The sequence below is a fragment of the Strongylocentrotus purpuratus genome, unplaced genomic scaffold (assembly GCF_000002235.5).
Source record: "Strongylocentrotus purpuratus isolate Spur 01 unplaced genomic scaffold, Spur_5.0 spur5_scaffold_9, whole genome shotgun sequence".
Lineage (NCBI taxonomy): Eukaryota > Metazoa > Echinodermata > Echinoidea > Camarodonta > Strongylocentrotidae > Strongylocentrotus > Strongylocentrotus purpuratus.
Window position 1 is genome coordinate 21,989,114 of NW_022145615.1, and position 27,905 is coordinate 22,017,018.

At 35.2% G+C, this 27,905-nt stretch overlaps 1 protein-coding gene across 2 annotated transcripts; it reads right to left on the reverse strand.

Annotated features, from left to right (window-relative positions):
• Window positions 1-585: 585 nt before the first annotated feature.
• Window positions 586-27,019, reverse strand: LOC578824 (MAU2 chromatid cohesion factor homolog). 2 transcript variants are annotated; one of them, XM_030977349.1, is made up of 16 exons: window positions 26,612-27,019; window positions 26,408-26,425; window positions 24,207-24,272; window positions 23,529-23,624; window positions 22,809-22,931; window positions 21,796-21,951; window positions 20,698-20,773; window positions 19,369-19,439; window positions 17,049-17,243; window positions 14,824-14,967; window positions 13,528-13,614; window positions 12,890-13,014; window positions 5,075-5,186; window positions 3,948-4,038; window positions 2,953-3,062; window positions 586-1,961 (listed from the first exon to the last, which is right to left on the reverse strand). In XM_030977349.1, exons 1-16 carry the CDS (start codon window positions 26,846-26,848, stop codon window positions 1,896-1,898), a joined length of 1,773 nt encoding a protein of 590 aa, XP_030833209.1. In that variant the 5' UTR covers window positions 26,849-27,019; the 3' UTR covers window positions 586-1,895. The 2 variants fall into 2 exon arrangements, with proteins under 2 accessions (XP_030833209.1, XP_030833208.1); XM_030977348.1 differs by having other exon boundaries at window positions 2,953-3,080.
• Window positions 27,020-27,905: the final 886 nt, after the last annotated feature.

Below are 27,905 nucleotides of genomic sequence, written 5' to 3' on the forward strand. Positions count from 1 at the left end.
ACACACATGTTATGATGCTTGAGTACAGGAACAGAAAATCATTCTACGTACGGTAAGCCATCATCAAAAAATGGCGAAATTGAAAATACATTACAGCAGTGGTAGCAACGTCAGTAAAATTCCTAGCCTTTGAAGAAGATCAGGGCATGCCTACACAATTCAGAAGGTGATATTCTCTCTTACATTCAATTACGTACTCTTGGAGAAAAGGATGTTAGACCTCTTATACTTGAAGTAAATTCTGTATTTTTTACAATTTGGCAGTTTGAAATACATGTACTCCTTTCTCAACTACTCTCTATTACAATAATAGATTAATTTGGTTGATTAAATAACAAATTAATTGAGCTAGGGTAAGAGATGTTACAGTTGCTTGTTCCATTCATTTTGTCTCTGTGTCCTACAACTCCACTATGCTACACTGCATTACATTTTTTTAGTTTTCATTTTACAGAATTACAAATAAAGATTAAATATATTTCAAAGTATTTTTTTATCCTAAATTTTCTTCTTTCACTGTTTCGAGGGATCATTTTCCTGAAAATGGATGTATTGTTATTGTATTTCATTAAAATCTTTCTTTTAATGAATCAATGCTAAATAATGTAATTTTTTCAAAATATTCACCTGAACTTTTGGAAACGTCTTGTTTAAATAATTAATTAATGTCAGTTTTTTATATATGCCTGGAAATTTGTATTCCTCATGTTCACAAAATTTCATATGTTTAGTGGGGACTTCTTTGTTCTTCCTTTTGCAATAGATTGCACTTGAATTAATTGTTTCATAGTGAACTGTACAAAGCTGATCTACTGTCACTCTTGCTTTTATTCTTGTTCTATATTTTCAAAAAATAATTGTTGTTACTAAAAGAAAAGAAGGAAAGGGGTGTCATTCTATTCTGAGATTTGTGTTGCATAGATTGCAGCGATGCTAATGCGATAATATTTACTAGCATAGACAAGTTGAAAATTGGAATTATTAAAACAGTTTGTAAAAGTGGTGTACATTGATTTTAAAAATGTCCTCATTCACAAATTTGCCCGTCTTCTATACTTCTACCTCAGATATTCATCACACCAAACAAAGCTAAGGAGATGCAACCTTACAAATCACTATGCAATGTTTATAATGTGTGCATCTTCATGGATTGCCATCAATAACAAACAGTATGAACTATTGAGTGTTATCTTGAATAACTTTTCTCCATGTCATCTGCTGAGAACAATGCTATGCTGCCCTCTCTTGTCAACTACAGAAAAGGAAGTGATCACTAGTCCTCCCTAGTACCTCAGGCACATCACCACAGTGACTCCAAGCCAATTCCAAAACCCGACCAATACTTGGCAATTTGGGGGTGATGCAATCTGTAGTTCGGTCTGTTGTCGGTTCGATGCCGGCCCCGTTGGAGTGACTTGGTGGTCATGTGATGCTGGCTGACAAATAACAGTGATCTTCTCTTCATCTTCCTCCCAGGGATGACGGTCACATCATCATCTATCTCTGCACTGTTGAAATGCAGAGTCTTCCGTACGAACCATCTTTCCCATCCAACCTTCCACCTGATAACACTGGAATGAGCTCATGATCTTGGCCGAGCAACAGGTGGTAATAGGAGAACTTCCTGAAAGTTCCTTCTCATATCACTGGTACAGGCAGGTTTGACTGGCTAGGCACTCCCCTTTCAAAACAAAAAGGGCTTAGGCTTCAGCAACAGTCTTCATCCGACGGTGCACATCGTCCAGCGACTTGAGACGTCTTGAGAAAGAACATGTCTGCTTTGCCATGAGTCCATTGTCTCATTTGAACAGTCTACTATCTGTTGTGGTAAAGGCAGACATGATTCACGCGGTCACAAGGAAAGGGGTCGAAGACTGCCCTCTAGTGTTGGAATGCTACAAGATACTGGTGCTTGCCCCTTCTGACTGCAGGAGGTGAGGGGGAATAGGACCATCCGTCCACTGTAAGAAAGCAAAGAAATTGGTAAATTTAATGTAAAAATACGGCTTTGTAATGGCTGCTAATTTCATTCTTGATTTCAATACCCACAGAGAGACTCAGAGAATGGAATAAATGATATAAATATCACATATCATGAATACAGAGATGCCAACCTCTTGACACAAAAAAACAGACTGAGTATCCTAAAAAATCTTATTTTGGAAAGAAAAATCAGATTTTCACGAAAACTCAACTCTACCACTGGCCCGTGGGCCCCGGGCCAGTAAAATTTCAGAAAAATGTTAGCTCTTTCATTAAAATTTAATGAGAAAATAGTAAAGCAAAGTTTTTGTTGGGTTTGCGGGGGTTTACTTGTACATGTTTTTATGCGATTCCGCTGTTTTTATGGGTTTTAACATTTTTTTTTAATTTTTTTTTTTTTTTTGGGGGGGGGGGGGGGGGGGGGGAGATGAAAAATCGTATTTTAAGATTTTAAGATCGTATTTCACTCTTATTATCATACTAAATACAATTAAATCCTACTGGTTGGCATCTCTGTGCATATCATTTTGGCATTTGCATCCAAGTATCATTATTAGTGACTGTTCAACATGTTTGGGTGTTGATAGTATGTACTAAAAGAGAATTATATGCGAACATGCATGAGATTATGCTTAGGTTGTGAGAAAAATATGTATGTGTGCCAACTATACTCTTGTTGCTGTGCGGACATTATATACTGAGAGAGCATGGTATACTCAAATGTATAAGGTTGTACTCAGGTTGCTGTGAAGACAATGTACTGAAAACAGTGTGGAATACCCTTATGTAGGAGACTGTGCTCAGGTTGTTGTGAGGACAGCGTGTATTAAGAGAGTGTGGTATACTGCAATACATGAGATTGTGCTCAGGTTGTTGTGAGGACATGGTGTATTAAAACAGTGTGGTATACTATGAGATTATGCTCACATTCTGAGGACATCGTGTATAAAGAGAGTATGGTATACTCACATGTATGAGATTGTGCTCGGGTTGTTGCGAGGACTGGAAGTGATCTGAGAGGAGTTGTTGTGAGAAGGAACTGTGCATCTGGTAACCTTCACTCTGCCTGACTGGATCTCCTGACATGTGGTAAAGATCTATATTAATGCAAACAGGAATTTTAAATAATCATCACAATAATACAGTACTCCGTCTGGGTTTGCATCACTTTTATTTCCGGTAAAGGAACCTCAAGTCCACATATGATGTATGCAACATATTAACTCTGGTAAGTACATGGCTCACATGGAACCCGAGGCAAATTGGTAATCATACTGACTTTCTACAATTATGGAACGGAATACTTGATGCTGTTAAGGAGCCAGTCACAGTTTACCAATTAAAAATCAGCCTGAAAACTCCTTTGTTCATGAGCAGTTTTAACATTTAGTTGGTATCTGATTTGAATTGTATTTTCTTAATATTGCCTAATTCTATCTCTTTTCCTTACCCCAAAGTGCATAAGGACTGAAAAGTGATATGCGCTATACAAGTAAGGTTCATTATCGTAATCATTATCATTATTATTAATATTCAGTTTCCTAATATCTCCTCAACAAATGTACATGTCTTCCAAACTGATATTAGTGCCTTGGTTGAGATTCAAAATTGGGATGATTTGTGATCCACTGAGATCTCTCCCAGAATAGGGCACCAATGAGATGAAATAAGAACTCGAAAATGCCATTTTTTTTTGGTAATAATCCTAAAATCGTGCGAGAGTCATAATCAATGAGCACTGATTGTAAGGTGACCCTTATCTCATGAATCATGCTTGTAGATAAACAAGTGGACATGCACAGGCCTATCCATAGAGATTGCTAATGGAGAATTATCACCTTACCAAAGGACATTAGGGTATCTAATTGGCTTTGAACCCAAGACAACGCAGTGACGTGCACAATACCCCACTTTTGAGCCACTATACTTCTAAATATATACCATAGCACAATCAGTTATCTTACCTCTTAGTAGTGCTGATGCCCAGAGCTGTATATGCATGTCTGGAATCTTCCCTGCTAACTGCATTGCTGGCAACACCATGTTCTGACTTTCCTGTGAAATGAGAATCGAATAAGAACAATTACGTGAACTCATCATATGCAATAGAAGTATTCATGTACCAGAGAGACCTATAAATCAGAGGTAAAATTGAACTGACTTAATCATGACATAGGTGTATATAATCTTGAGCTCTGGTATGGGAATTGTACTTTGAGAGAAAATTACTATGATTTATTCTGGATTGTTTATCCTGCAGTAGATTAGTTGTTTGAACCAGTAAAATAAAAACAAACGTACAAAAAACTTACCGGGCATCATCTTCGATAAAAACCACAACTCCCATTTGCACATAGTGACCTGTGTCAAAGCGCATGGTGTCGGGTCTACTTACCCAGATTTCCTTATCTTTCCATGCTCATTACTCAGCCACTATACATTTTCTAGCGAAATTGTTTGGCACATGTCATTTATTTTTAATCTTGAACACTCAGCGTAAGTTCTGTTGGATTCTATGAGAATTTATCTTTAAAACCTGGAGTAGAGATACATCCTTTAGAAGTACATAATTTCTTGTTTAGTAATAACAGTTCTGCAAAGTAGCTAGACAACTAAGATGAGGAAATTCTGGGTTTACAATTACATGTGGGCATGTTAGGGAACAGAAATGTACAATTAAATACCTTTCACAAAACTAGACTAGGTAGACCCTAAAACAAATCAGATATTTTGTTAAACATGAAATGACCATAGCTATCAGGAGTGTAATACAACTTCGTACAAAGTGGTATAATTTATTCAGTTTCATTTTGCAAATGGTATTGACGTTGTTTTTTTTATCTGACTGCTAAGAATGCATGTGTAGGCTTGTAAGTAAGCAACCAGAGGACCGACAGCTGTAAGTCCTCTCCAAAGGACTTGTTAATGAGGATTAATGCCTTACCAAAGGGCACTAGCGCATCAACTTGGTTTTTAACCCAAACTTCTGGTTACGAGACCACTACTCTACCATTGAGCCATCACGTCTCCTTTATGGCCTTTAAGCAAAACAAAAGTATTTGATTGGATGTGTTTGTTATTCAAAGCTTACCCTATTGTTCCCTAATGACAAGAATATGTGGCCTAGCAGAACCAGAGAGCACGCCGTCAGTCTGTTCAGGTCCTCCTCATTCGCCATCTTCAACGTTTCTCTGAGAAATCTCCTGCACAAGACAATGCATATATTGGTGTGTAATCATCACTAGTGAGTGATACAACAAGTTATTTGACTTTCCAACATGTCCTGCTCAGTGATAACTCAAAAATACTCAAATGCATATCAAACCATGTCATCAAAACTTGTAGGAAAAAGGCAACTTTTTTTAAATTATATACTTCTAATATGAAAACCATGATATGTAACTAAGGTAATGAAAAATAAAGATTACTTCGAAAGAAGAAGTTTGTACAATGTACCTTGGTATGAAAATGATTATAGAAGAGAGTCAACTAACATCTCTTTATCCCAGAACTACTGCTTTTCTGATAGCAACTATACCTTCAGTAACATTCATGATAAACCGGAAACAAACATCCCAATTCCTCTTCTAACTGACTCATTAACATTTGACAATCCACTTTAGGCCAAAACTTCACAATTGAATATGACATTTGCTCCAGACTGTATCTTGTCAGACATGCAAAATTAAGACTTGGGATGCAATCGGGGTTTTGGGTTATGATAAGTGTCTGGTCCGTGGTTGAAATTAGGAATTCAAGTGGTGTTACAAATTGACCATGAAGTATTGCTTCGACAGGAACACAGCATAACTTCATGATACAGTGAAACCTGTATATAAAGACCACTCAAGGGAGTCAAGAAAAGTGGTCTTTATAAACAGGTGGTCTTTAAGTACAGGTTTCTTCAGTACACATTTCGATGAAAGACACTATTCAAGGGAAACAGAAAATGTGGCCTTTATAGACAGGTGGTCTTTCTATACAGGTGGTCGCTAAATCAGGTTTCACTATATTATAACAACTTACAGCAGGGGTGATAGTGAGCACTAACAAGAAAATAGGTTTTTTGTTTTTCCCTCAACCACGCCCCCTTGAGTAAAAAAAAAAGGAGAGGACTCGCAAGGAAAAAATGGCATCTAACAACATTCCCCCCTTTCGAGTAAGAAAATTGGGAAAAATTTTGGAAAATTTGGAAAAAAAATAGGGCAAAATAGGGAAGAATATGTTGTTGTTGTGTTTTGAGTTATTGGCGATTAGTCAGTGATTTGACTATTGTCGCCAAATTACTTTACGGCACGTGTTATATCTCTCAATTTTGGATTTTTTTAAAAATACATTTATTTCGTTTTATATTTATCTATCTTTTAAGATAGTATCGTAAAATAATATCGTAAGCAAAACATTCATGGGCTTTGTTAGTGTTTCTTAACAGTACGTGCAGATTATTTGTTATATCACATACACACAAATAATGTATATAAGATAGCACCTACACAAGCTTCTATATTCAGTAATCTTATCATACCTTTTATCATTGTTGTTACTTTTTCTTATTTTATTTTCTTAATACATTATGTTATTATATTTTTAATGTACTGAGTGTAATTTAACATATTTATAATATCGTATTATGTTTTACTGTTCTTATTTTATTTTCTTATTACATTATGATTGTTATTATATTTTTAATGTACTGAGTGTAATTTAGCATATTATAATATTGTATAATGTTTTAATATTCTTATTTTATTTTCTTATTACATTATGTTATTATATTTTTAATGTACTGAGTGTAATTTAACATATTTATAATATTGTATTATGTTTTACTGTTCTTTTTTTATTTTCTTATTACATTATGTTATTATATTTTTAATGTACTGAGTGTAATTTAGCATATTTATAATATTGTATTATATTTTACTGTTCATCAAGGGAGGTATTACTTCCTGATAGGGAACCGTTTCGTTCTGAGAAAGAACCGTACAATAGCTTTTTGTATACTGGACTCACTCTTTTTTAAGTATTCCATAATTTTTTCAGGTTGGGATTCGTTAATTTCTGTTAGAAACATAGCCCTTTCTATAATATAGTTAGGGCAATGTACTAAAAAATGTTTTACAGTCTCTATTTCACTGGGGCATCTATTACAGAAACCAGTAGCATGAATTCCCAATCTGAGGAGATCCTGGTTAAGTCCAAGGACTCCAAAGCGGAGTCGATGTATTATTGTTGAATGTTGTCTCTCTAATGAGCATATATATGGTTTATTAACATCTTTTTGATATGTTTTCAAATACGAGTTGGTTTTGTTCCACCTTTCTTGCCAAAGGAGTTTGGAACTTGTAGTAATTAAGCTTTTCATTTCTGACATATTTAGGTTATTATTGACTTCTATTTTCTTTACTAATGCGGCCTTTGCGTGGAAATCCGCCATCTCGTTCCCTTTTATTCCACAATGTCCAGGTATCCACTCTACATATATATCAACTCCTTTATTCTTTAAGTGAGTAGTCATGGTGAGAATTTCCAGAATAAAAGATTCGTCCTTCTGTTGTTGTAATGCAATAAGTGCACTCAGTGAATCACTAAAAATAACAACCCCCACATAAATGTCTAATTCATCTACCCATCTGAGAGCAAGAATGATGGCAGCCAATTCAGCCCTGTACGAAGAGGTGAAATTTGCTAACCTTTTGCTCCGATGTACAGAATAGTAAGGGACGTAAAAAGCAGCTGCAGAGGTCCCTCTTTCAGGTACTTTTGATCCATCGGTGTATATATGTAATTGAGTCGCCCATTTAGTATGTATGATTTCCAGGCTGCTTTGTTTTTGTTGTGTAGGATGATCTGTTTTCTTTATTCGAGTACTTAATTCCGTTGACACTGCCGGAGGGTAGAATAACCATGGTGGAAATGGGGAGTAGGTTATCGTTTCTATACGTTTTCCCAGCTTGCTTTGTATTCTATATCCAAAAGGTTTGTTTACGTTTTTCCCCTTCAAGTATTCAAAATGCCAACATGGTTCAATGTTTTTTAACAACGGATGATTCGCCCATCTTTCGATGTTTTGTCTATATTTACTTGAAAGCATTTGTCTTCTTATATCCAAAGGCATTTCCCCCATTTCCACCTGTAGTGATTCTAAGGAGGTTAATGGCAGCCCACCTGCGCATATCCTCAGTGCTTGGTATTGGACAGAGTCAATGGCTTTTTTGGTGGTAGCAGCTGCACTGTCATACGCCTCACATCCGTAATCAAAAAGAGACCTTATAATTGCTCTGTACACCATGATAAGTGATTTCGAGGAACTTCCCCAGTTTGTTCCAGTTAGACATCTTAAGATATTTAATTTTCTTTTACTTCTCGTGATTACATTTTCGATATGTGGTTGCCAAGTTAACCTTTTATCAAATATAACCCCTAAAAAGCGATGAGATTTTTCGTACATTAACACATTTCCATTCAGTTCTATATCAGGCGGTAGAACGGCATTCCAGCTTTTCGTAAAAAGTACGGGCACTGTTTTGACAGGTGAGAGTCGAAACCCCCACTCTTCAAACCAACGATTTAAAAGATTCAAATATTTCTGTATTTTTTCAGTAATATGTACAATGTTCCTGCCTGATATCCATATTGCGCAGTCATCTGCATACATAGATATGCTTACATCTTGGTCTGTAGGTATATCACCCATCATTATATTATATAAAAGAGGACTTAAAACACTCCCTTGTGGTAACCCGTTATGCGTTTTATAAGTTTTAGATTCTGTATTTCCAATTCGTACTTGAAAAGTTCGTGCTGTTAGATAATTTTCTATATATCTCAGCATGTTCCCTTCTATTCCATTTTTTGCTAATTTAAAAACCAGACCCTTTATCCAAACTGTATCGAAAGCCTTTTCGACATCCAAGAAAACCGCTATTACATGTTCATTACAATTTATACTCTTTTGGATGTCATTTTCTAATTGTACAATATTGTCCGTCACACTACGACCTTTCCTAAATCCACTTAAAAAATTGGGTAATAATTCATGCTTTTCAACATACCATTGTAATCTTTCTTTTATCATTCGTTCAATTATTTTGGCAAAACATGATGTTAAAGAGATTGGTCTATATGACGATGTATTTCTGGGATCTTTTCCATGTTTGAGAATAGGGATTATTATAGAATGCTTTAGTTGAATTGGAATTTCCCCGGTTTTCCATATTAAGTTAATAATGTTCAGCATGATTTCCTTGTTTGCTTTTGGCAGATTTTCATAAACAACGTAAGGTATATTATCTTTTCCTGGGGCAGTCTTTTTTCGCGATTGCACTGCCTTTTCAAATTCTGTTATAAAAAAGGGTTCATTTATAACATGATCTACATTTAAAATATGAATGTCATTATTTGGTGCCTTCGGTAATTCCTTATTAGTATCCCTGTCTTTTATTCCTATTTTTTGAAAGTAATTTCCAAAGGCATTTGCTTTCTCCTGATCGGAGACAATATCTTTACTATTTACAATCAATGTTGACATATTTTTTGTTTTTTTTATTAGTACACCATTCAGCCGTTTTATACAAGCCCAGATCTTAGATTCTGGCATATACTGATCAAGCTTTGTGCAAAATGCTCGCCAGTAATTTCGTTCTGCTTGGCGGAGCACACGCTGTGCTTCTGCTTTCTTTTTTAAGTACTCATCTACCTTTTCAAAAGTTATTTTCCGTGACATCTTATTACACATTCTATTTCTCTCTTTGATTTTCTCTGTACATTCTTTGGTCCACCAAGGCACCGGATTTTTAGAGACATTTCTCCTTTTCGGTACAGTTTCTTTTATACACAGTTTTAAATATTTCATGAAATTATCATATATTTTCTGTATATCATTATTTATAAGTATGAGATCATTTGTAATCATCTCTTCACATTTCTTAGCAAATTTTTTCAAATTTATATGTTTAAAGGAGATAAAATCATCTGCACTTCTTATTGAAGCATCTTTATATTCAGAGCTTTTCCCGTCTAAAGTTGTTTGGATATTTATTGGGAAGTGATCACTTCCAAAAAGGCTTTCCATGACTCTCCAAGTACTTCTACATGCCAGTGAAGGAGTGGTTATACATAAATCTAAGCATGACAGTTTTCCTGTTCGTGGATCCAGTCTGGTTCCTTCGCCATCATTCAAAACAGTTAGATTATGATGATTCACGAATTGTTCTATCACTTGTCCATTCTTGTCTGTTTTGTCACTTCCCCACATGGTACCATGAGCGTTAAAATCGCCTACTATAATAACTTTATCATTTTTATTAACGTCTTTTAATAGCACATTCATAATATATTCATTTAATTTCTTACAAGGATTATAAAAGTTCACAATTGATAACTTTTCATTTCCTGCGTGTATGTTTACTTGCTGCATTTCTAAATTTACATCATTCATTGGACCTTCATACTTGATTTTATTATGAACGTATATCGCACATCCTCCCCTCGCCTGATTTTCCCTATTTCTTGGGAGACATGTGTATTCAGGAATTTGAAGAACTCTATTTTCCTGAAACCATGTTTCTTGTATACATATCAAATCATAGCAATGTTTGTGTGTGTTCAAATACTTTATAAGTTCTTTTCCATGCCCTAGTAATCCCTGTGCATTCCATTGTAGTATGGAAAACAGTATCATCAATGTTTTAAGTATCGTTATCAACATTGTTAGCACTACTTATTTGCTGCAGCGATCTTTTCGCTGTGACCAGAACTAAATTATTTATTTCTTTAAGAGTTTTGCCCTCTGTGAGTGAGAGGATCAATTGACATATAAAGTCAATTATCTGATCATCATTTGCTGTAGCTATAAAGTTCGTGGTTACAGAAGGATTTTCTTTCTTTTCATTGTCTTTTTTTGAAGTGATTGTTGTGGAGTTTGTTGATGTTGTTGAAGGATTTTGTGGGATTTTTCGAGGGATTTTCGAAGGATGTTTTGAGGTTGTTCGAGGTGGTAAGACATTTTGAGTTTGTTGGGTGCTGGTGGTTACGGGAGGTACGTTTTGTGTGGTTGCAGCGATGGCATATGAGCCAGGTATCGTATCTCTTGTTTTAATTTGTGTGTTTTCTTGTTCCTCTTTCCTCATTTGGGAGGTTTGTGTGACAATGTTAGTTTGAGGGGTATTTTGTTTATTTGTCCATATTTGTGATGCTTGTGCATATGTGATTTTTTCTGTGATTTTGATGTGTTGTACTTGTTTAGCTTTTTTTGCTTGTGTGCAACCATTATATGCAGCAGAATGCTCGCCTCCGCAGTTTACACATTTCGGGGTGTCTTTTTTGGCGCACTCCTCAAACTTGTGGCTTTCGCCACATCTAACGCATCTCATGTTAGACCGGCACTCTGCTGCCCCATGCCCAAATCTTTGGCACTTGAAGCACCTGACTACTTTGGGAATGTATAATTTTACCAACTTTATTTGGTAGCACATCCTTATCGATGTTGGTAGAGTGGATGTACTAAAGGTCAGGATGACGCTTGTTAGAGGAATCTGCTTTGATTCGTTTGTTTCCATTTGATCTTTATCTTCTCCATTCTTCACCCTTTTTGTCATTCTTTTAACCGCTGTTACCTGTTGCGTTCTTAATTCAGACAAAATTTCTTCCTCAGTCATTTCTATTGGAATGGCGTAAATTACCCCTTTGGCGCCTCTTGCACCCTCGGTCACTTTGACGGGAATATTCCCTATATTATCCAACTGTAGGATTGCTCGAACTTGTTTTATGTTCTTACACTTAACTAGTAATCCAGAGCTAACAGGTTTTATGAATTCCACGGGACTAACACACACATCTTTAATCGCTCGTGCGATTTTTATGGGACTCATATTTTTTAAAGATTTATGTTTGTCTATTGGGGTAATGAACAGTTTGAAATCTGTTTGCTTTGGATCTTTGCCAGGAGAAGGGGTTTGATAAACCGTGGTGTTTGAGTCTGATTCTGATGTTTTAGTGTTTAAGTTTTCTACCGCTACACTTTCTTCTCGTCTTCTTTTTTGATTAGGTTCTCCTTTCCTAGGTCGATTATGAGTAACAACTCTGAACACGTCATCACTTTCACTTCTCACAGACAGTTCCGGCTCAGAGAGAGCCGAAGCCGTCGCCATGATTGGCCTCCCAGAAAAGGCGGGAAATTTGAATGCCGTCGCACGTGCTATACTGTTAGAAGGTGCAGGATTGTGTTAGAAGCCCACAAAATAATTGCTTACCTACAGAAATAATCCAAATTCATAAATATTTCCAAATGCTACCATTTGAATTCCAAAGTACGTTTCAAAGATAATTCCAAATATTTCGGTATATTCCGAGAGAGAACCAAAGACACGTCCGTCACACGTGGCAAACGCTTTTTCCACCTAGAGAATAGAGAATATAAGGGGGAAATCAGGATAAAATAGGGAAGAAAAAAAAATTTGGTAAAAAAAAAAAAAAAAAAAAAAAATTCTGGATTTTTTTTTTTTTTTTTTTAAATCGGGAAGAAAAAAAAATCGGGAAAAAATCGGGAAAAAATAAAAAAAATCGGGAAAAAATCGGGAAAAAATAAAAAAAATCGGGAAACCGATTTAAATCGGGTGTTTATCAGACCTGTTACAGATATATTGATACAACCAATACAACGATGGCCTGAGCATACTCCTTTATGGAGGTGTCGTGATCGAGCGGATATGTCACCAATACAATATGTGACCACAAGGTCCGCGGTTCGAGTTCCGCCGTGGCACTACTGTCCTTTAGCAAGACATTAATCTGCATATGCCGGGGTAATCATTTCCAAAGCTCTTTGGAAGCGCATAGAGACGTTATAAATGTGATATGCGCTATACAAGAACTTAATATTACTATTATTATTATTATATCTTACTTTGCGTCACTATATTTTGCTTGGAAGAAAGCTTGAAGACCTTTGACATAGAAACCAGCAGCTTTGAGACTGTGTGCATGAATGTGTGTCGTCTCTGGATTCACTCTCTCTAATAGTGATATTAACTGCATAAAGAGACAGAAAAGGGAAAGAGATAGATTAACACGATTGTCATGCCCATTCGTAAAGTTCTGCATCATTTCAAACAACTACTGATTCATATCAAGTCTGGTGACAGAAGAAATAACACATTTACTTTGTAGTCTGATAGCAACAGACAGGACTAAAACCATCGGTCCTCTTGTTGCTTACTAACAAGCATTTATGCTTTCTTAACAGTCAGGTAAAATAAACACCACTAAACCACGTCTTCAACATAGTTGGTATAGTATTATTGGGTATTGGGTACTATGTACCCATTAAAGTTAACTTATGACTCTACTCATAATGCAGAATTTCCTTCATAAAATTTTCATTTTGCTCCCTCTATGCATCAATTTTCACAGCAAAGCTAATAGCTAGGTACTGACTTCATGCACATTTTCCTCCACCTTAAAAATTATTGATTCATGATGGTAGCACTTGTACAAGACCTAAAAAAAAAAGCTGAACTTCAATCAGACTGAACTTGATTTTACCTCTTGTTGCCTGTTGCCAGACCGGAGGTAGACTATTGCCAGGTTGAGTGAGATGAACTGCCACAGTTCTGTTTGCGTTGTTAATTGCTGCAATGGAGGGAAAATATAGTGGGGGATAACAATTTTTAAAAACAATATCAATTTTGCAATGGTTGTTAGTATGTACACAAATTTCTAGTTTTAAGTGCATCATATATAGGTTGAAAAGGTGCAACTGGCAACAACTTCCAGATTTCAAGGAGGAATGGGATCAGCCTGTCCCCAACTTTTTCACTAAGGATCAGGAGGATTGGATTATCAAAAATGCTAAAACATACAGTTCTAGCATGACAATATCATAAGTGCGATAATATATTTGGTAACATATGAAAACAATGAATTGGACTTGGCATGAATGAGAACTTACCAGGACATAATAATTTTTTTTATAATTGATTGATGGTAAAATTCAGGTTTCATTTTTAAATGAAACATGCTGCATACCAGCATTAAACAAAACGATGAACTGAATAAAGTGTAACCATGTAATGGTTGATCGAACACCTGAACACTTCCACTTCAGTGTTCAAGTGTTCAATTTAAAGAATGGTTTTCTATTCTGTAAAGCTCTATTGACCTGGCCTCTGCAAAGTCATGCATGCACAAGTTTTTTGTTCCACAACATAGTGTTTGAGTTGAATATATCATGGCACATATGACAGTTATTCCTACAACTAATCACTTCTTAACTCACCTTTAATGCTGTATTGAATTGTGCCACTGCACTTTTCATACAGTTCATTGACTTTGAGAAAAGATCTTATAGTGTATGCAGCTGCCCCTATCGGCCTCTCATTGCATTCACAAAAGATTCATGAATGCAACAGTTTATGGTTTAAGTATGAGCTAAATAGATCACAGCTTTTGCTGTAAACCCTACTGTACATTCATTGAAACACTTTCTTTATACTTTGTCAATTTAGTTCAGCTGCTGATGAGCCTTCCGGCAAAACAGACTGTCTAACTAACTACATGGAAGAACAAACTACTCCAGCCTACAAATACAGTCAAACCTGTCTACAGCGACCGCCCGAGGGAAAAAAAAATGTGCTCGTTGTAGACAGGTGGTCTTTGTAGACAGGTTCCTTTAGTACATGTTTCAATGAGAAACCATTTTCAAGGGAAACAAAAATATGCTTGTTGTAGACAGGTGGTCACTAAAGCAGGTTTGACTGTATATATATCATAGCCCATATAGGAGTTGTATCTATGACTGACCTATTCTTGATAATCTATCTTAAGATCAGACTTTCTTACCTTTAATGCTGTATTGAATTGTGCCTCTGCGCTTTCCATACAGTTCATTGACATTGAGTAGAGACCTAATAACGTATGCAGCTGCGCTCTGTGTAAGTTGAATAATCTAGGGTTCTGGGAACAGACTTGGCATGCTTGTGAAATCTGGAGAAAGATATAAGAGAAACAGAAAAAGAATGGGTTAAAATGTGATTAGTTCAGAAGTTTGAAGCATTATCATTATAATTTGAATCAAAAAGACTGTGAAATAATAAATATCTTAGAGATTGTTATCTATCATTATGATGTACTGATTCCAAACATGGAATTATGTGCCAGGACAGAAAATATTGGCTGGATCATTCTTTTTAGAAGATATCAGAGATAATCACTCTTAGCAGAATTAAACTGCAACTCTTCCTCAGCTTGTGGAAACATTCTAGCTCAGCAAATACATTTATATACCCTCCTTCATATTCAAAAGCCAACAAATAGATTGATTTCTACAGGTTTACTTTTTTAATGACATGCTTAATGACTGCTTACCCACTGTTCAAAAGAGGATACCCTTATCAAATGGACAGAATATATAAATAATGCAAACTGATGACAAACGATTCGGGTCCTGCTTCATAAATGAACATTAAACATTCTAGCTCAGCCAATATTATGATCATTAGCAACTGCCACAAATTGATGACAAATTCACCCATAGGCAGTCAAATTTGATTATTTCTCAGTAAGCTCATAGTCTAATTGTGACTTGTTATTCATGACAAAAAAAATTCATGCAACAGGCCCATTAAAATATTATTATTTTTGATATTCAATGTGATTTGCATAGAGCACGAAATGACATCATTCGTACTACTAAGCAACTTGAGACTTCTTTGAATAAGATCAAGAAACTTAATTTTGAACAAAATAAACAGGAGCAATACTCCCGGAGAAATGGTGTGCAAGCATATGGAGTGAAGGAATCTACAAAGGAGAATACTGATGGTCTCATCTGCCAAATTGCAAAGGAAAAACTTTCCATTGATCTCGAATGGAAGCACGTTGACCGGAGTCATCGGGTTGGCAGGCAAAGAGAACCGGCAAAATCAGCTGGACCTGTACCACCGAGACCAATCATAGTTAAGTTGATGAGCTTCAAATACCGGCAGCTACTAATCATCAACAGAAAATCCCTCAAGCGTACGGAATCGAAAATCAGGAAGACCTAACTGATTTCAATAATAAACTGCTGGCTGACGCTAGAAATCATGTGAAGGTAGATGCAGCATGGTCTTCCGATGGCCGTATTTTTGTTATTCCGCGATCAAGCTCAGCGAAAAACCAGAAGAAGATTATAAGATGTAAGGAAGATCTTGACCTTCTTCTTTGATTTGATACATATGTACTTTCTCTGATTCACCATGAAAAGTGTTCCTCAAATCTCTAGTATTTTTGTGAAACTCCCCTCTTTATCTCTAATACGTTATGCTGTGACCTTGATTAAAGCCTGGATTTGCTCTCATATTTAAATTATTGTGTTGCTTTCGCTGTTTAGGGTAATATTAGTCGAACTAAATTAGATAAATTATTTAAATTACACCCAAAAAAGCCCTTCACATATGCTTGGGATGCTCATTCTGGCCCACTGTTTAGAAAATTAAAATCTCTTGATATTTTTTATTTGTACTATTACTCCATTGCCCTCCTTGGTTTCTTTTACTTTCAAAATAAATTACCTGTTAACATTTTTCACATGTTCACTTACCAGATACATAATCACAATACCCATTATAAGGATTCTTTTCACTTATGGCCAGAAAAAAAAAAAGATAATTAAATCAGTACGACATAATTTCCCTGTGATTTGGAACTCCATCCCCCAGAATTCCAGATATCTCTGAATGCAAGTCAGTTAATTCTTTCCAAAAAAAGTTGAAACAGTTTTTTTAATCTCAAATATGTATAGTTATTATTTTTTGTTTATATATGTGTCATATGTTTGTTTTTTGTTAATATTAAGGTGTTTCTCTGTTTTTTTGTTATCTTTGCTTTACATTATGCTATGAATGCTTTGGGAACTACGCTTGTGCAAGGCCTAAGGGCTTTATTTATGTAGTTCCACATTTCATTTTCTATATATGTTTATGAATTATTTTGTATCTTTTTTATCAATGTAATTTTTAACTAAGAATGAAATAAATGAGAATTGAAGAAGAGAAAAAAAAAAATCACAAAAGACAAATCTCTACCTCTTGTACTGCAAGTGCCTTCTGGCCCATGACTAGTCTGCACATGATGATATGCTCTAGCAGCATGAGTTGAAACGATGAGAGGATGGGATGGGAGTCGAGGATCTTGAGTTTACTGATCTGTAAGAGGGCTTTGTCTGTGTACTTCTGAGCCTTGTCCATGTAGCCAGCTTGCATGGAGTGCATGACCGTTACCTACACAGACACAGAAGAGAAAGATTGGGATGAATACGGTTAAGACGAAGGAATAAAAAGATGATAACAGGTAGTTGCCAATACTTAAAGGTAAAGACCAGTTATGGTCATGCGATGGCATTGTGAAAGAAACGTTGTGGAATCGATCAGAAAAGGTTGATCGTCTAGCATCTAGCATCTGCAAGGTTCTGGAATCATCAAAATGATAAGAAATTTGGCCCTTTCTTTGTAAAGTTACAAGCACTATACACAGAAAGATGTATATGGGACTACCCTATATCTCTCACAGACCATGAGAGAAACAAATTTACCAAATATATGAATTAGCGGTTTCCCGGCAAATTTGTTATCATCATGTATTAGTCAAAACATATTCTTTCACATGATTGGTAATGAGAGCTTCCATTTCATTTTTTGAAATTGGGGCATTTCCAATACTGGTCTTTACCTTTAAAGATCTCTTACATTGCTCTTTGAGGACAAAATAAGCCTTTATAAATAATTAATTTCATCAGGTGCTTCTTACAGTAGCTTGAGTTCTGGTAATGATAGAAAATAGATTCTCACAGAATCCAGCAACATTTACACTGAATGTTCAAGATTTCAAATAAATGACACATGCCTAAAGATATTGGCCGAAAATGTATAAGGGGTGAGTAAAGCCTCGGTCACAAATGCCATTATGAACGGCTACGAACCCTGTACGAACGATTTTCAGACAATGGAAATTTGGGAAGACAATAGAAAAACAGGGAGATTAGTACGAAATTATCGTTCATACGAACCTTTGTGACTGAGCATAAAGAGCATAGAAAGATATATTATGGAAGTCAAGGTAAGTAGGCCCGACACTGTGTGCTTAACACAGGTCACCATGTGCGAATGAGAGTTGTGTGTTGTTGTTTTTTATTAAAGATCATTTCCAGCAAGTTTTTGTGAGCTTGTTTTTATTCTACTGGTTCAAACAATCAATCTACTACAGGATAAACAATCCAGAATATATTAACAGCCATGTTCTCTAGACATACGATTCCCAGAACTCAAGATCAGTCTTAAGATGAAGAAAAAAAAGGTGATGAGAACAGATTGTTGAGAATACTTAAAGATCTCTCACATTGTTTTTCGAGGATAAAATAAGCCTTTCTAAAAATAATTAATTTCATCAGGTGCTTCTTACGGTAGACTTAACTCCACAAAGCATGAAATAAAGCATGTGACAGCATTTTCTTGAACATACAGAAAGAAACATTAAATTGAGTTTGCAATTATGGTCCGTATACACCTAATGTATAAAGCGATAGTAAGTACCTGAAGAAATATAAAGGCCCAAATTTTACCTCTTTAGTTAAACCAACCTTGAGCACTAGAGTAATATTAAATGAAAGAAAAATTTAGATTTTAGTATCACTACTTTTGTTAAACTTTACTTAAAGATAAAGTTGAGTTCTGGTCATGTGATTGCATTGTGAAAGAAACGGTGTGGAATCTATCAGAAAAGTTTGATCATCTAGTATATAAGTATTTGTGTGTATTGCAAGGTTCTGGAATCATCAAAATGATAAGAAATTTGGCCAAATCTTGTCAAAGTTACAAGCACTGTACACAAAATGATGTATATGGGACTACACGAGCACATGGCGAAAAAAACCTACCCCCCGATTTTTATGATGTTTTATGTCATATTTAGAATATATAGGCATTTGAAGAGCCATGCTTTTCAGGGAACATGTTTAATCTGATGTTCTTCCACCCTTGCATAATAACAATGATAACGCTCACAAATTATTTTTTACCTCTTCCCAGAACTCAACCTTCTCTTTAAGACTAACCTTATACTCACCATCAAATTGAAATTTTAGAGTAATATATAAGCCGACAGCATTTACTAGTGATTGAGTATGTTGCTTTCTATCTTGTAATCAACTGTATGTCTAAGGCCTTTACTGTATGACAAACAAATTTGCTTGATGCTAAAAAGAAGAAGGGGGAGGGTATCTACCATGTTTCAATGTGTAAGGATAAAACCTAAAATTTGAAGAATATGAATGTCTTCTCTTTGGTATCATTAAGAACCTTAAATTCATCACTGACTGAAGGGAAAGGTTGAGAATGAGGATAAACTTACCAGGTAGACTAAGACACACATGTGCTCCTTCGGTAACCAATGAAACTGATCGGCAGGATTACTTGCTTCCTCTGGGGAAGAAAAAAAAGATGAAGATAAAAATGAATATGAGATTCTAATCCAATGTTTACTAGAAAATAACTCCACAAATTTGTGCCATTTTGCATCAGTGTTAAACTTACAACTCCTTTCTATATGAGCATTCAATCCATGTGAAGGGTTTCACTGTAACTATTTTAAGTCCAACCAAGTAAAAAAAAATCTCAACAGAGAATATTTTATTTTATAAGCATGTGCAATGATACTTCAAATGATGACCACCCTGATGGGGTGGATGCAGTTTAATGAGCCGACATCTCTCCTAGCTGGTAGAAGGTTTATGATGAGAATAAAAGGCAAGATCTATAAAGTTTGTGGTAGAACAGCGATAGTACATAAATGGTTCAGACACCTGGGGGTGTTTCACAAAGATCCCAAGTTAAACTTATCTCTAAGTTGGACTTAACAATTATGGAAAGCCGTAAGCATCTATGAAAATATTTTGTAAACGTTATTTTTAAAAGGCATAAAATGTTGTTTCAAATCATTCATATTTTCTATTATCAAGGAGATTTCATGTTCTTGATGTGGAATTTATAAAAAATCTAAAATACTTGAATTTTTGCTGTTTAACATATTTTATTTTAAGGCTACTAATGGCTCTCCATAATGTTTAAGTCCAACTTAGAGTTAAGTTTGACTTTGGATCTTTGTGAAACACCCCCCTGGAATAAGAAGACAGTAGAAGAAGGTATGTTGAGGAGAAGAGAAAGGGCCATGATACGGAAGATGTGTCGTGTAAAACTGTCTGATAGAAAGACCACAAGGAGCTCATGAAAAGGTTGGGTTTGGAAGAAACTATGGTGGAAGTGGTAAAGAGAGATGGAAATGGGGGGATGGGTCATTTGTTGAGAAGGGAAGATGATGGACCTGTGAAAAGAGCATGGAAACTGGAAGTGGATGGTTTAAGTGGGAAAGGAAGACCGAAATTATCATAGAAATACACAGGAAAAAAGGAAGCAGTAAGGTTGGTCTAAAAGAAAAGGATGCTTGAGACAAGAAGAAGTGGTGGGAGGGAGAGTCATCATGGCGCAAAGTAAACCCATGTAAGAGGAAAATGCTGACTTTAATAAATGATGATGATGATAGAAGCATATTGTTGCAACATCTTTTTGATGATGATAGGATTAATTTCAAGCAATGTTCATCAAACTAAATCCCTATGAAATCATAAAATGAAGAAGAAAAAAAACAGCGCAACAACAGTTTAAGATTCACTTCATAACCTACCGTCTTCAGTATGTAATACAGTGATGCTTTGTATTGCTTGTTGAAGTTGTTTCAGGGCTGGCTTTACACTCTTGACCTGTCATAAGAGAAAAACATGACAGAAATTGAGGATTACTTCAGATTCATACTTCAGAATACTTCATACATCAGATATGTGAAGAATGAAAATACACCAGTAAACACTAAGAAATACCCTGTCCACAAGTTTTCCAAATGATTTTTTCACCATTTAAATGTTGTTACATTCACCCTGAGAAATGAATTGACTGAAAAAATTAATGTCACAAATAGGCCTCCATCATTACATACTGCTAAAGTCTACAATGTTTTGCACTTCTGATGCTACATGTATATCCTTCATTATCTAAGTACATAGTTTATGAGAACTCTAATTTCAACTTTATACAGAAAAGCAATTTCCAGTTCAAATTTTCTTTTGCAAGATGAAATTTTTTGTCTTTCACCCTTAGCACCACAGAGTTATACCTCAATCGCACTGACAAGACCAACAGCAGTCCAACAAAACACCCAACCCACAATCAACAAATAACCAAGATTTGGTCACTTATCACTCGTTGCTGAAAACAACATGGGTGAGAATGTTCATGAAAAGTTTTAAATGGTCAATCCTGAGTTGTTTCTTTTAAACCATCATTTTGAAACTTTAAACATAATGCCAATTGAAGGATTTAAAACCTAATTCACCTTTTTTTAATTCCTAGCATCAAACACGATATAGTCATGAAACAAACATGAATGAAGTGTGCACAGGAACTTTTGCTCTTTGTAGTGATGCAAATGACAAATTATGAAGGGCTCAGGGCCCCGTTTCATAAAACTTGATATCAATAACACGTTACAAGCTACTGTTATAAGCTACTGAACCATGGCATCTGATTGGCTGAGAGCACATTTGTCATAGAAATTAAGCAGTTGTTATAGATAAAAAGTTTTATGAAACAGGGCCCTGAAGAGTGAATACAAATTATTGAGCCAAACCACAAAATGTGGAATAATCGTCGCGAAAGGGTTATCATTATGTTTTTGGGCGGTGTGTATCTGAGGTATCGCATGTTTATTACAAAATTTTTTGCTTACCTGGCCTGCCATGAGATAATGACAGACTTGTAGTACCAGGAAATAGACCTTGAGAGACTCCTTGTTAGTAGGTGTGCCCTGGTATGAACCTATCACCGTACCACACGACGTCAAGACAGGGTCTACCTCTCCATACTTCTTGTCAACTAATAATAACTGGAATATGAAAACAAACAAAACAGAATAAAGATTTATAATACCGGTATTTCATATCAAGAATTAAATTCATTGCATAGCTGTGATTCTCATCAGGGTCCAGAAAACATATTTTTAAAACCCTGTAAAATTCCATGACAGGCCAATACAGGAACTATCTCTCCATACTTCTTGTCAACTAATAATAACTGGAAGATGAAAACAAACAACACAAAATATATAGATTGTTGTGCCAGAAAACATGACTGATATTTCGAAATAAAATTTAATTTCATTACATAGATGTAATTCTCATCAACGTCCGTAACAAAACATATTTTTTAAATCCTGTTACATTGAATGACTGGCCAATACAGGATCTACCTCTCCACACTTTTTGTCTACTACCAATAACTGTAGAATGAAAAAATTAGATGTATGTTAAAAACGATTAATTACAAACAAGAGTAAACATACAAATGAAACAAACCCCTCTACAACTTGAAATAACACACAGAGCTTCAAAAATCATTTCATAACACAGTGTCACTTTACCTTTCATTATTTTGCTTGAAATGATTCCTAACTTTTCAGCTCTCCATTTTCCCCCAAAGAAATATATGTATCACGCATAACAACCTTCCCGAGTAGTATGTAACTATAGAAAGAGCCCTCACACATGCCCTTGCTCATCAGCAATAAGGAAAGGAAGATTTTGTTTCATTTCATTTCCACAAAATATGATATTTATCAATTAAGTAGGGTGTATGACGATGGGGAAGCAAGGAAGCAACGAACACTTATGTTTACCTTATGATATCCCCTTCAAATGACATCAAGATAAGCATAGATTCCTCATATATGTATCAAGTACTTACCACTCCTTGACTGAGCAGAAAGAGAGCTTGTGTATAGACGGAGCCTACTACGACAGCATAGTCAGCTCCCACTCTCAATAGATCACATGCTGATTCAAAGTCCTTCTCGTGTGCATGAATTTGCTAAGAACAAAAATGAATACAATATCAAATGAAGACAAATCAAATGGAATTAGTAATAAAGAAAAATTTATATCAGAGATCTTTGAATAAGTCATGGTATCAAATGCAAATGGCATTTTTTTTTCCATTGCAGAAAATTTTCTGATATGAATTACTAAAACTTAAAATTTTGTAATGCAAAAATCAAATTTAAATATGGAAAAGATAGCTATATCCCTAAAACTAAGAACTTTGAAGAAAGAAAATGAAAATTTCTCAAATTGTCAACAATGGCGTTTTGAAGCTCAAATATGTCACAAATTGCAAAACTTTATTGTTGTGATTCACTTATCTTACAGCATGATGTTATCACAAATCTGAAAAACGCAAGATATTTGCCAAAATTTCTTACATGCCAGCCTTTCTGGTTATATAGCAATTTCTTCAGAAATAAACACCTACAATTTTTGTTTTTGTAAATAATTTTAATCTGATCTATCTGATCATAAAATTTTACATTCCATTTACCTAAATAGAAAAAAAAGTCTTTTCAAACAGGAGATTCTGAATATAGGGGACATATCTGTAATCCATGGTGAAAATTCTTGTCAGACTTACTGCTAATTGAAAGAGTAATCTACACCGCCAGAATGCAGCTTGTTGTGAGATGCTGATTGCTTTGCGTAAGATCTGCTTTGCCTGATGTAGCTGTGTCTGTACAAACAAAACAATGATTTGAATATTGAATACCAAACAATGCCTAGGAAAAGAATAATTAATCAGATATTCTATGATAGAATGTTCATAAGAATTCCAAGGTGTTATCAATTCAATGATTAAATCTGATTCTACCATTCTAGATATAGAAAAAAGTTTTGCCTAATTTGCCTCGGAGATACACTCTTGTAAGAATTTGTAATGTAAGAATATGGCGTATGTGTTCCTGTGCAATGCCTATTAGCATCAACATATATTTATAATACCTTAGTGTAATCACTGCAGAGGATTTCATTTACATAATTTCATTCCATGATTTCCATCAAAAGACTTATAAAACTGTTTTGTCATATCTTTTTCACAAAAATTATAATCTTAAGTTGTCACAACATTGATTCAAAGGCCAAGGTTAAATTCAACACCATGTGTAATAAATTGTCAGCATTGTTTACAATGCCTAGTTTTCATATTCATCCGTAAATCATCCTGGTGGAGTAGAGGAATAATATGCTGTCTTCAGAAAACTCTAAAGTTAGACCTTACATGTAATACAATGTCAAACCAATTTTACTGACTTACCTGTTGTTCATGTATACTTGCAAGGAGACTGGCCGCTTCAAACTTTACTTCATCAAAGTTTGGAATCTGTCATGGTACAGTCAAGGAAGCTCAACACATAGGTTTAATAACAGCTTACTGTGAACAATTTACTTGAATAGACATGCACAATTCATAATTACATATTTCCAATATATAAGAGATGGATCATTCTCTGATACTCTTTTTCGATCAATGGGTCGTAATTTGCACACCTGTAAAAAATCTCTACCAAATCTCCTCCAACAAAATTCCACAATAACTGACAAATTTACTGCTATTTTTATTTTTTTTTATAATGGTAAGATGAATATGTACGGCAATTCAGATGACTAAAATTCTAATGTTAATGATTTTATTTTCTACCTACATGTATGTGCTAATTTGATAAAGATGGTATGAAGACAATTCATAAAATGCTAATGGACAGCAAGGTTTCAAATTTAAGAATTCCTCTTGTCTACAACAACAATGAAATATCACCATACAACCATACATCAAAAAAGTATTACACAATATCATTAACCTACTTCACAACAATCAACATTTCTAAAATCACAGGGCTCGGCAGACTGGGTACAAAATAATTTTGCAATTTTTATCCTCTAAAAGGCTCTAGAATGGGAGCAAAAAGAAAAGACATGGTGACAAGTGAAATGACAAATAAAAAATGATACCTCTCGCAGTAAAATCTGGAAGTGCAGAAAAGCAAATTACTCTGCAGTGTCTAGTGACCAAATTGTTTTACAAGAATCAGACAATTGGTCTACATTTATGCTACTTCAAATACTCCCTACTCCCTCCATATTACCTGGTACATGTACAAAAAGGATTAGAAAGTTAACAGAAACCACACCCCAACAAATAAGTGCAGGTATTCTGAAAAATGAGATGTATTCCTGCCCTAAGATATTGTACAATACTCCTTATGAAAATGTACAAGAGATATATGAAGATATTCTGGGCATGTGATGCCTTTTAGCGTGACATGGGCACAGCCATTTTCTTAAAAATGTGACGTACCAGGTGAAGTAACTAAAGTTGTACATGTATCATGCACCACATTCTTGTTGGAAAGACTTCTTAAATCAATACCAAAACCTTTACTTTTTAGTGAGGAAAAATCATAGCAGAGAAGATTATATTTGGTGAAGAATATAGTAGCAGGTGAATAAAATGCTTCATCACCACACACACCTGGCTGGGAAGGTAGCATCCATAATTTTGAATACATTTACTTGATAAAACTCATCAAGAAAATAGCGATGCCCATGTCGTGCTGAGAAACTGTACATTATTCTTGCTTTATGCCTCTGTTATACACTTTGGTGGGGAATCTTGTATATTAATGGGCAAGAATATAATATCAAATCTCTCAGAATAAGTAAAGTATTTCTTCATTTTCTTGGGGTGCAGTAACTACAGTTTCATGTATAAACCTTATTTGTGAAATGCGTTCTTTTTCAAAAATAATACTGCATACCGTAGATATAGATCTACAGCAAGAATAATTTTGGAGGGAAACAAGGTACCTAGATCTACTAGTAATGTCTAGATCTATATTGTGTTACGTGACCCTAGAATGCTAGATCTACTTCAGAATTGTAATTTACTGATAGATTAAAAGAATCAAACAATATATCATAATCATATTTCAATTAAGAGAGTGTTTATCTGTCTTTAATCAATTTGGCTATTAAGATGAACAAATGGAGGGCTGTAATACACATGCAAATAGATTCTGCTTAAACATAAACACAAATGCATAATTTCAAAATGTATGCATGATCATGAGCCCAGTTGCCAATTTGACTCAATATTTCTAGCTCTCAATTTTAAAGTTTTCTTTTTGAAATCAATGGTGATGTAAAAATCCCTGAATTCTATGAAATGTGAAAATACTATGAAGCCTAGCATTAGACATTTGTCTTAATCTTAGCCTTATCTTTCATTTGAAAGCTTGACCTAGAATCAATAATCCAAAGATTTATTCGAGTTCATACGCATATCATTACGGACACACACATCACACACGAAGGAATAGCTTGACCCCAATTGCACTAGCGCTCCGTTGACTCACGCACATCTTGTCTGTGCACAACGCACTGAACAGACAGTACACTGAGACAATCATGTAAAACGACTGCGTCCCATACATACACATATTGCTATGGAAAGGATACACTTTGTGCCATGGCCCACTGCAGAAAAGATGGGAAAACAAACAAATTTCAACATTAGCTACTAAACTAGTAAAACATTTAAAATGGGGAAAAATATTACCAGTACATCAGATATATACATAGATTGCAATCTGTAATGAAAACTAATGTTTAAACTGAAGAGTTAAGACAGAATATGAAATTTAGTCAAAATATTCTACTTACCGCCTTCTCCAAATGAGTCCGCGCTAAATCAATGTTCTTCGTATGCGTGAACAATAAACTGCCCATCTGTAGATGAGTTCTAGCTTCGATATGTGGAGGTGGCTTAAACTGAAGAATTGACTGTAAACAGTGAATGCAATGCTTTATTTTAGGTGGGCTAGCAGTCCTGAAGGTTTCACTAAGACCCAATAAAGCGATGTACCAAGAATCGGTTTTCTGATGCTGATTGGTCGCCATTTTCTACGCTCACTGACCTTCGTTCTTTCGCAGTTTTTTCCCGTCGAAATTTAGCTTGTGGTCGAGCGCCACCTCCTGTTGACGTCATGGAAAGAATGGGGTTTCCTGTATGCGAATTAGTGCAGTGCACAAAGTAGATGCGAAGAAGATAGCGTAGGCGAGCGAGAATTTGGCGTCTATTCGCTGTTAGTCGCTCAATACAAGCAGTATATACTTAGCCAAGCACTCATATTATATCGAGGCCTCCGTTCGTATCTACAAAGGATCTATTGGCGCTAAATTCAAAACTACATTACTTATTATGATTATGGCTTCATAAAGAAAATTTAAAGTTACGAAGAAAATATATATGAGGTAAAATTATGTAAGCCTACAAAATTGTTTCAGAAAAACTGTCAACTTTGTTTTCCAATTATTTTCCTTCTGCATGCCTGCATCACGCCCATTTATTTCGGTAGCCATATAACATCTCATTCAAAGTTGTATTTTTTGTGAATTAGTTAACTAATTAATTTGTTAATATATTGGAGCTGCTATTCTGAACCCCCTTTTCAATGAATACGGTGATTCAAATCATAAAAAAAAGTAATAAACAATAATTATACAAACGGGAATGCGGGGGGGGGGGACCTGTCTTGCACACAGTATATCTGTAGACCATGGACTTTTTTGAAAAACATTACAGCTATTAGCTGACAAAGGCCATCCATTCCATGAGTGGTGAATTAATAAGTCAAATCAAATCAAATCAAATCAAATCAAATCAAATCAAATCAAATCAAACCACCACATATGGAACCAAGAGCTAATTACACACCAGTGCCTAAAACATAGTTTGCAGAATGAATTAAAAATTAAAAGAAGAACAAGTTCATAGCTAAATCCACAGAATGATACTCATGAAACTAATCACTATTTGAGGCAAATGTGATTTCAAGCACGGGTCTGACAGATCCGATCTACACTGTTGGAGACAGGGTTGGTCATAATGGTGGAATAATTATTTTTACCCTAATTTATGGAATGATTTTGACAATGATTTATTCCTCATGCATAG

Excerpts from the sequence above, each read along its gene's own strand:
- LOC578824 (XM_030977348.1), bottom strand. The coding sequence starts at position 26,848 with ATGGCGACCAATCAGCATCAGAAAACCGATTCTTGGTACATCGCTTTA. Across the intron at positions 14,968-17,048 it reads AGGCACTTGCAGTACAAGAG|ATTTCACAAGCATGCCAAGT; the intron begins GTAGAGATTTGT and ends ATCTTTCTCCAG. Across the intron at positions 3,081-3,947 it reads GGCATCAGCACTACTAAGAG|ATCTTTACCACATGTCAGGA; the intron begins GTAAGATAACTG and ends GCATTAATATAG.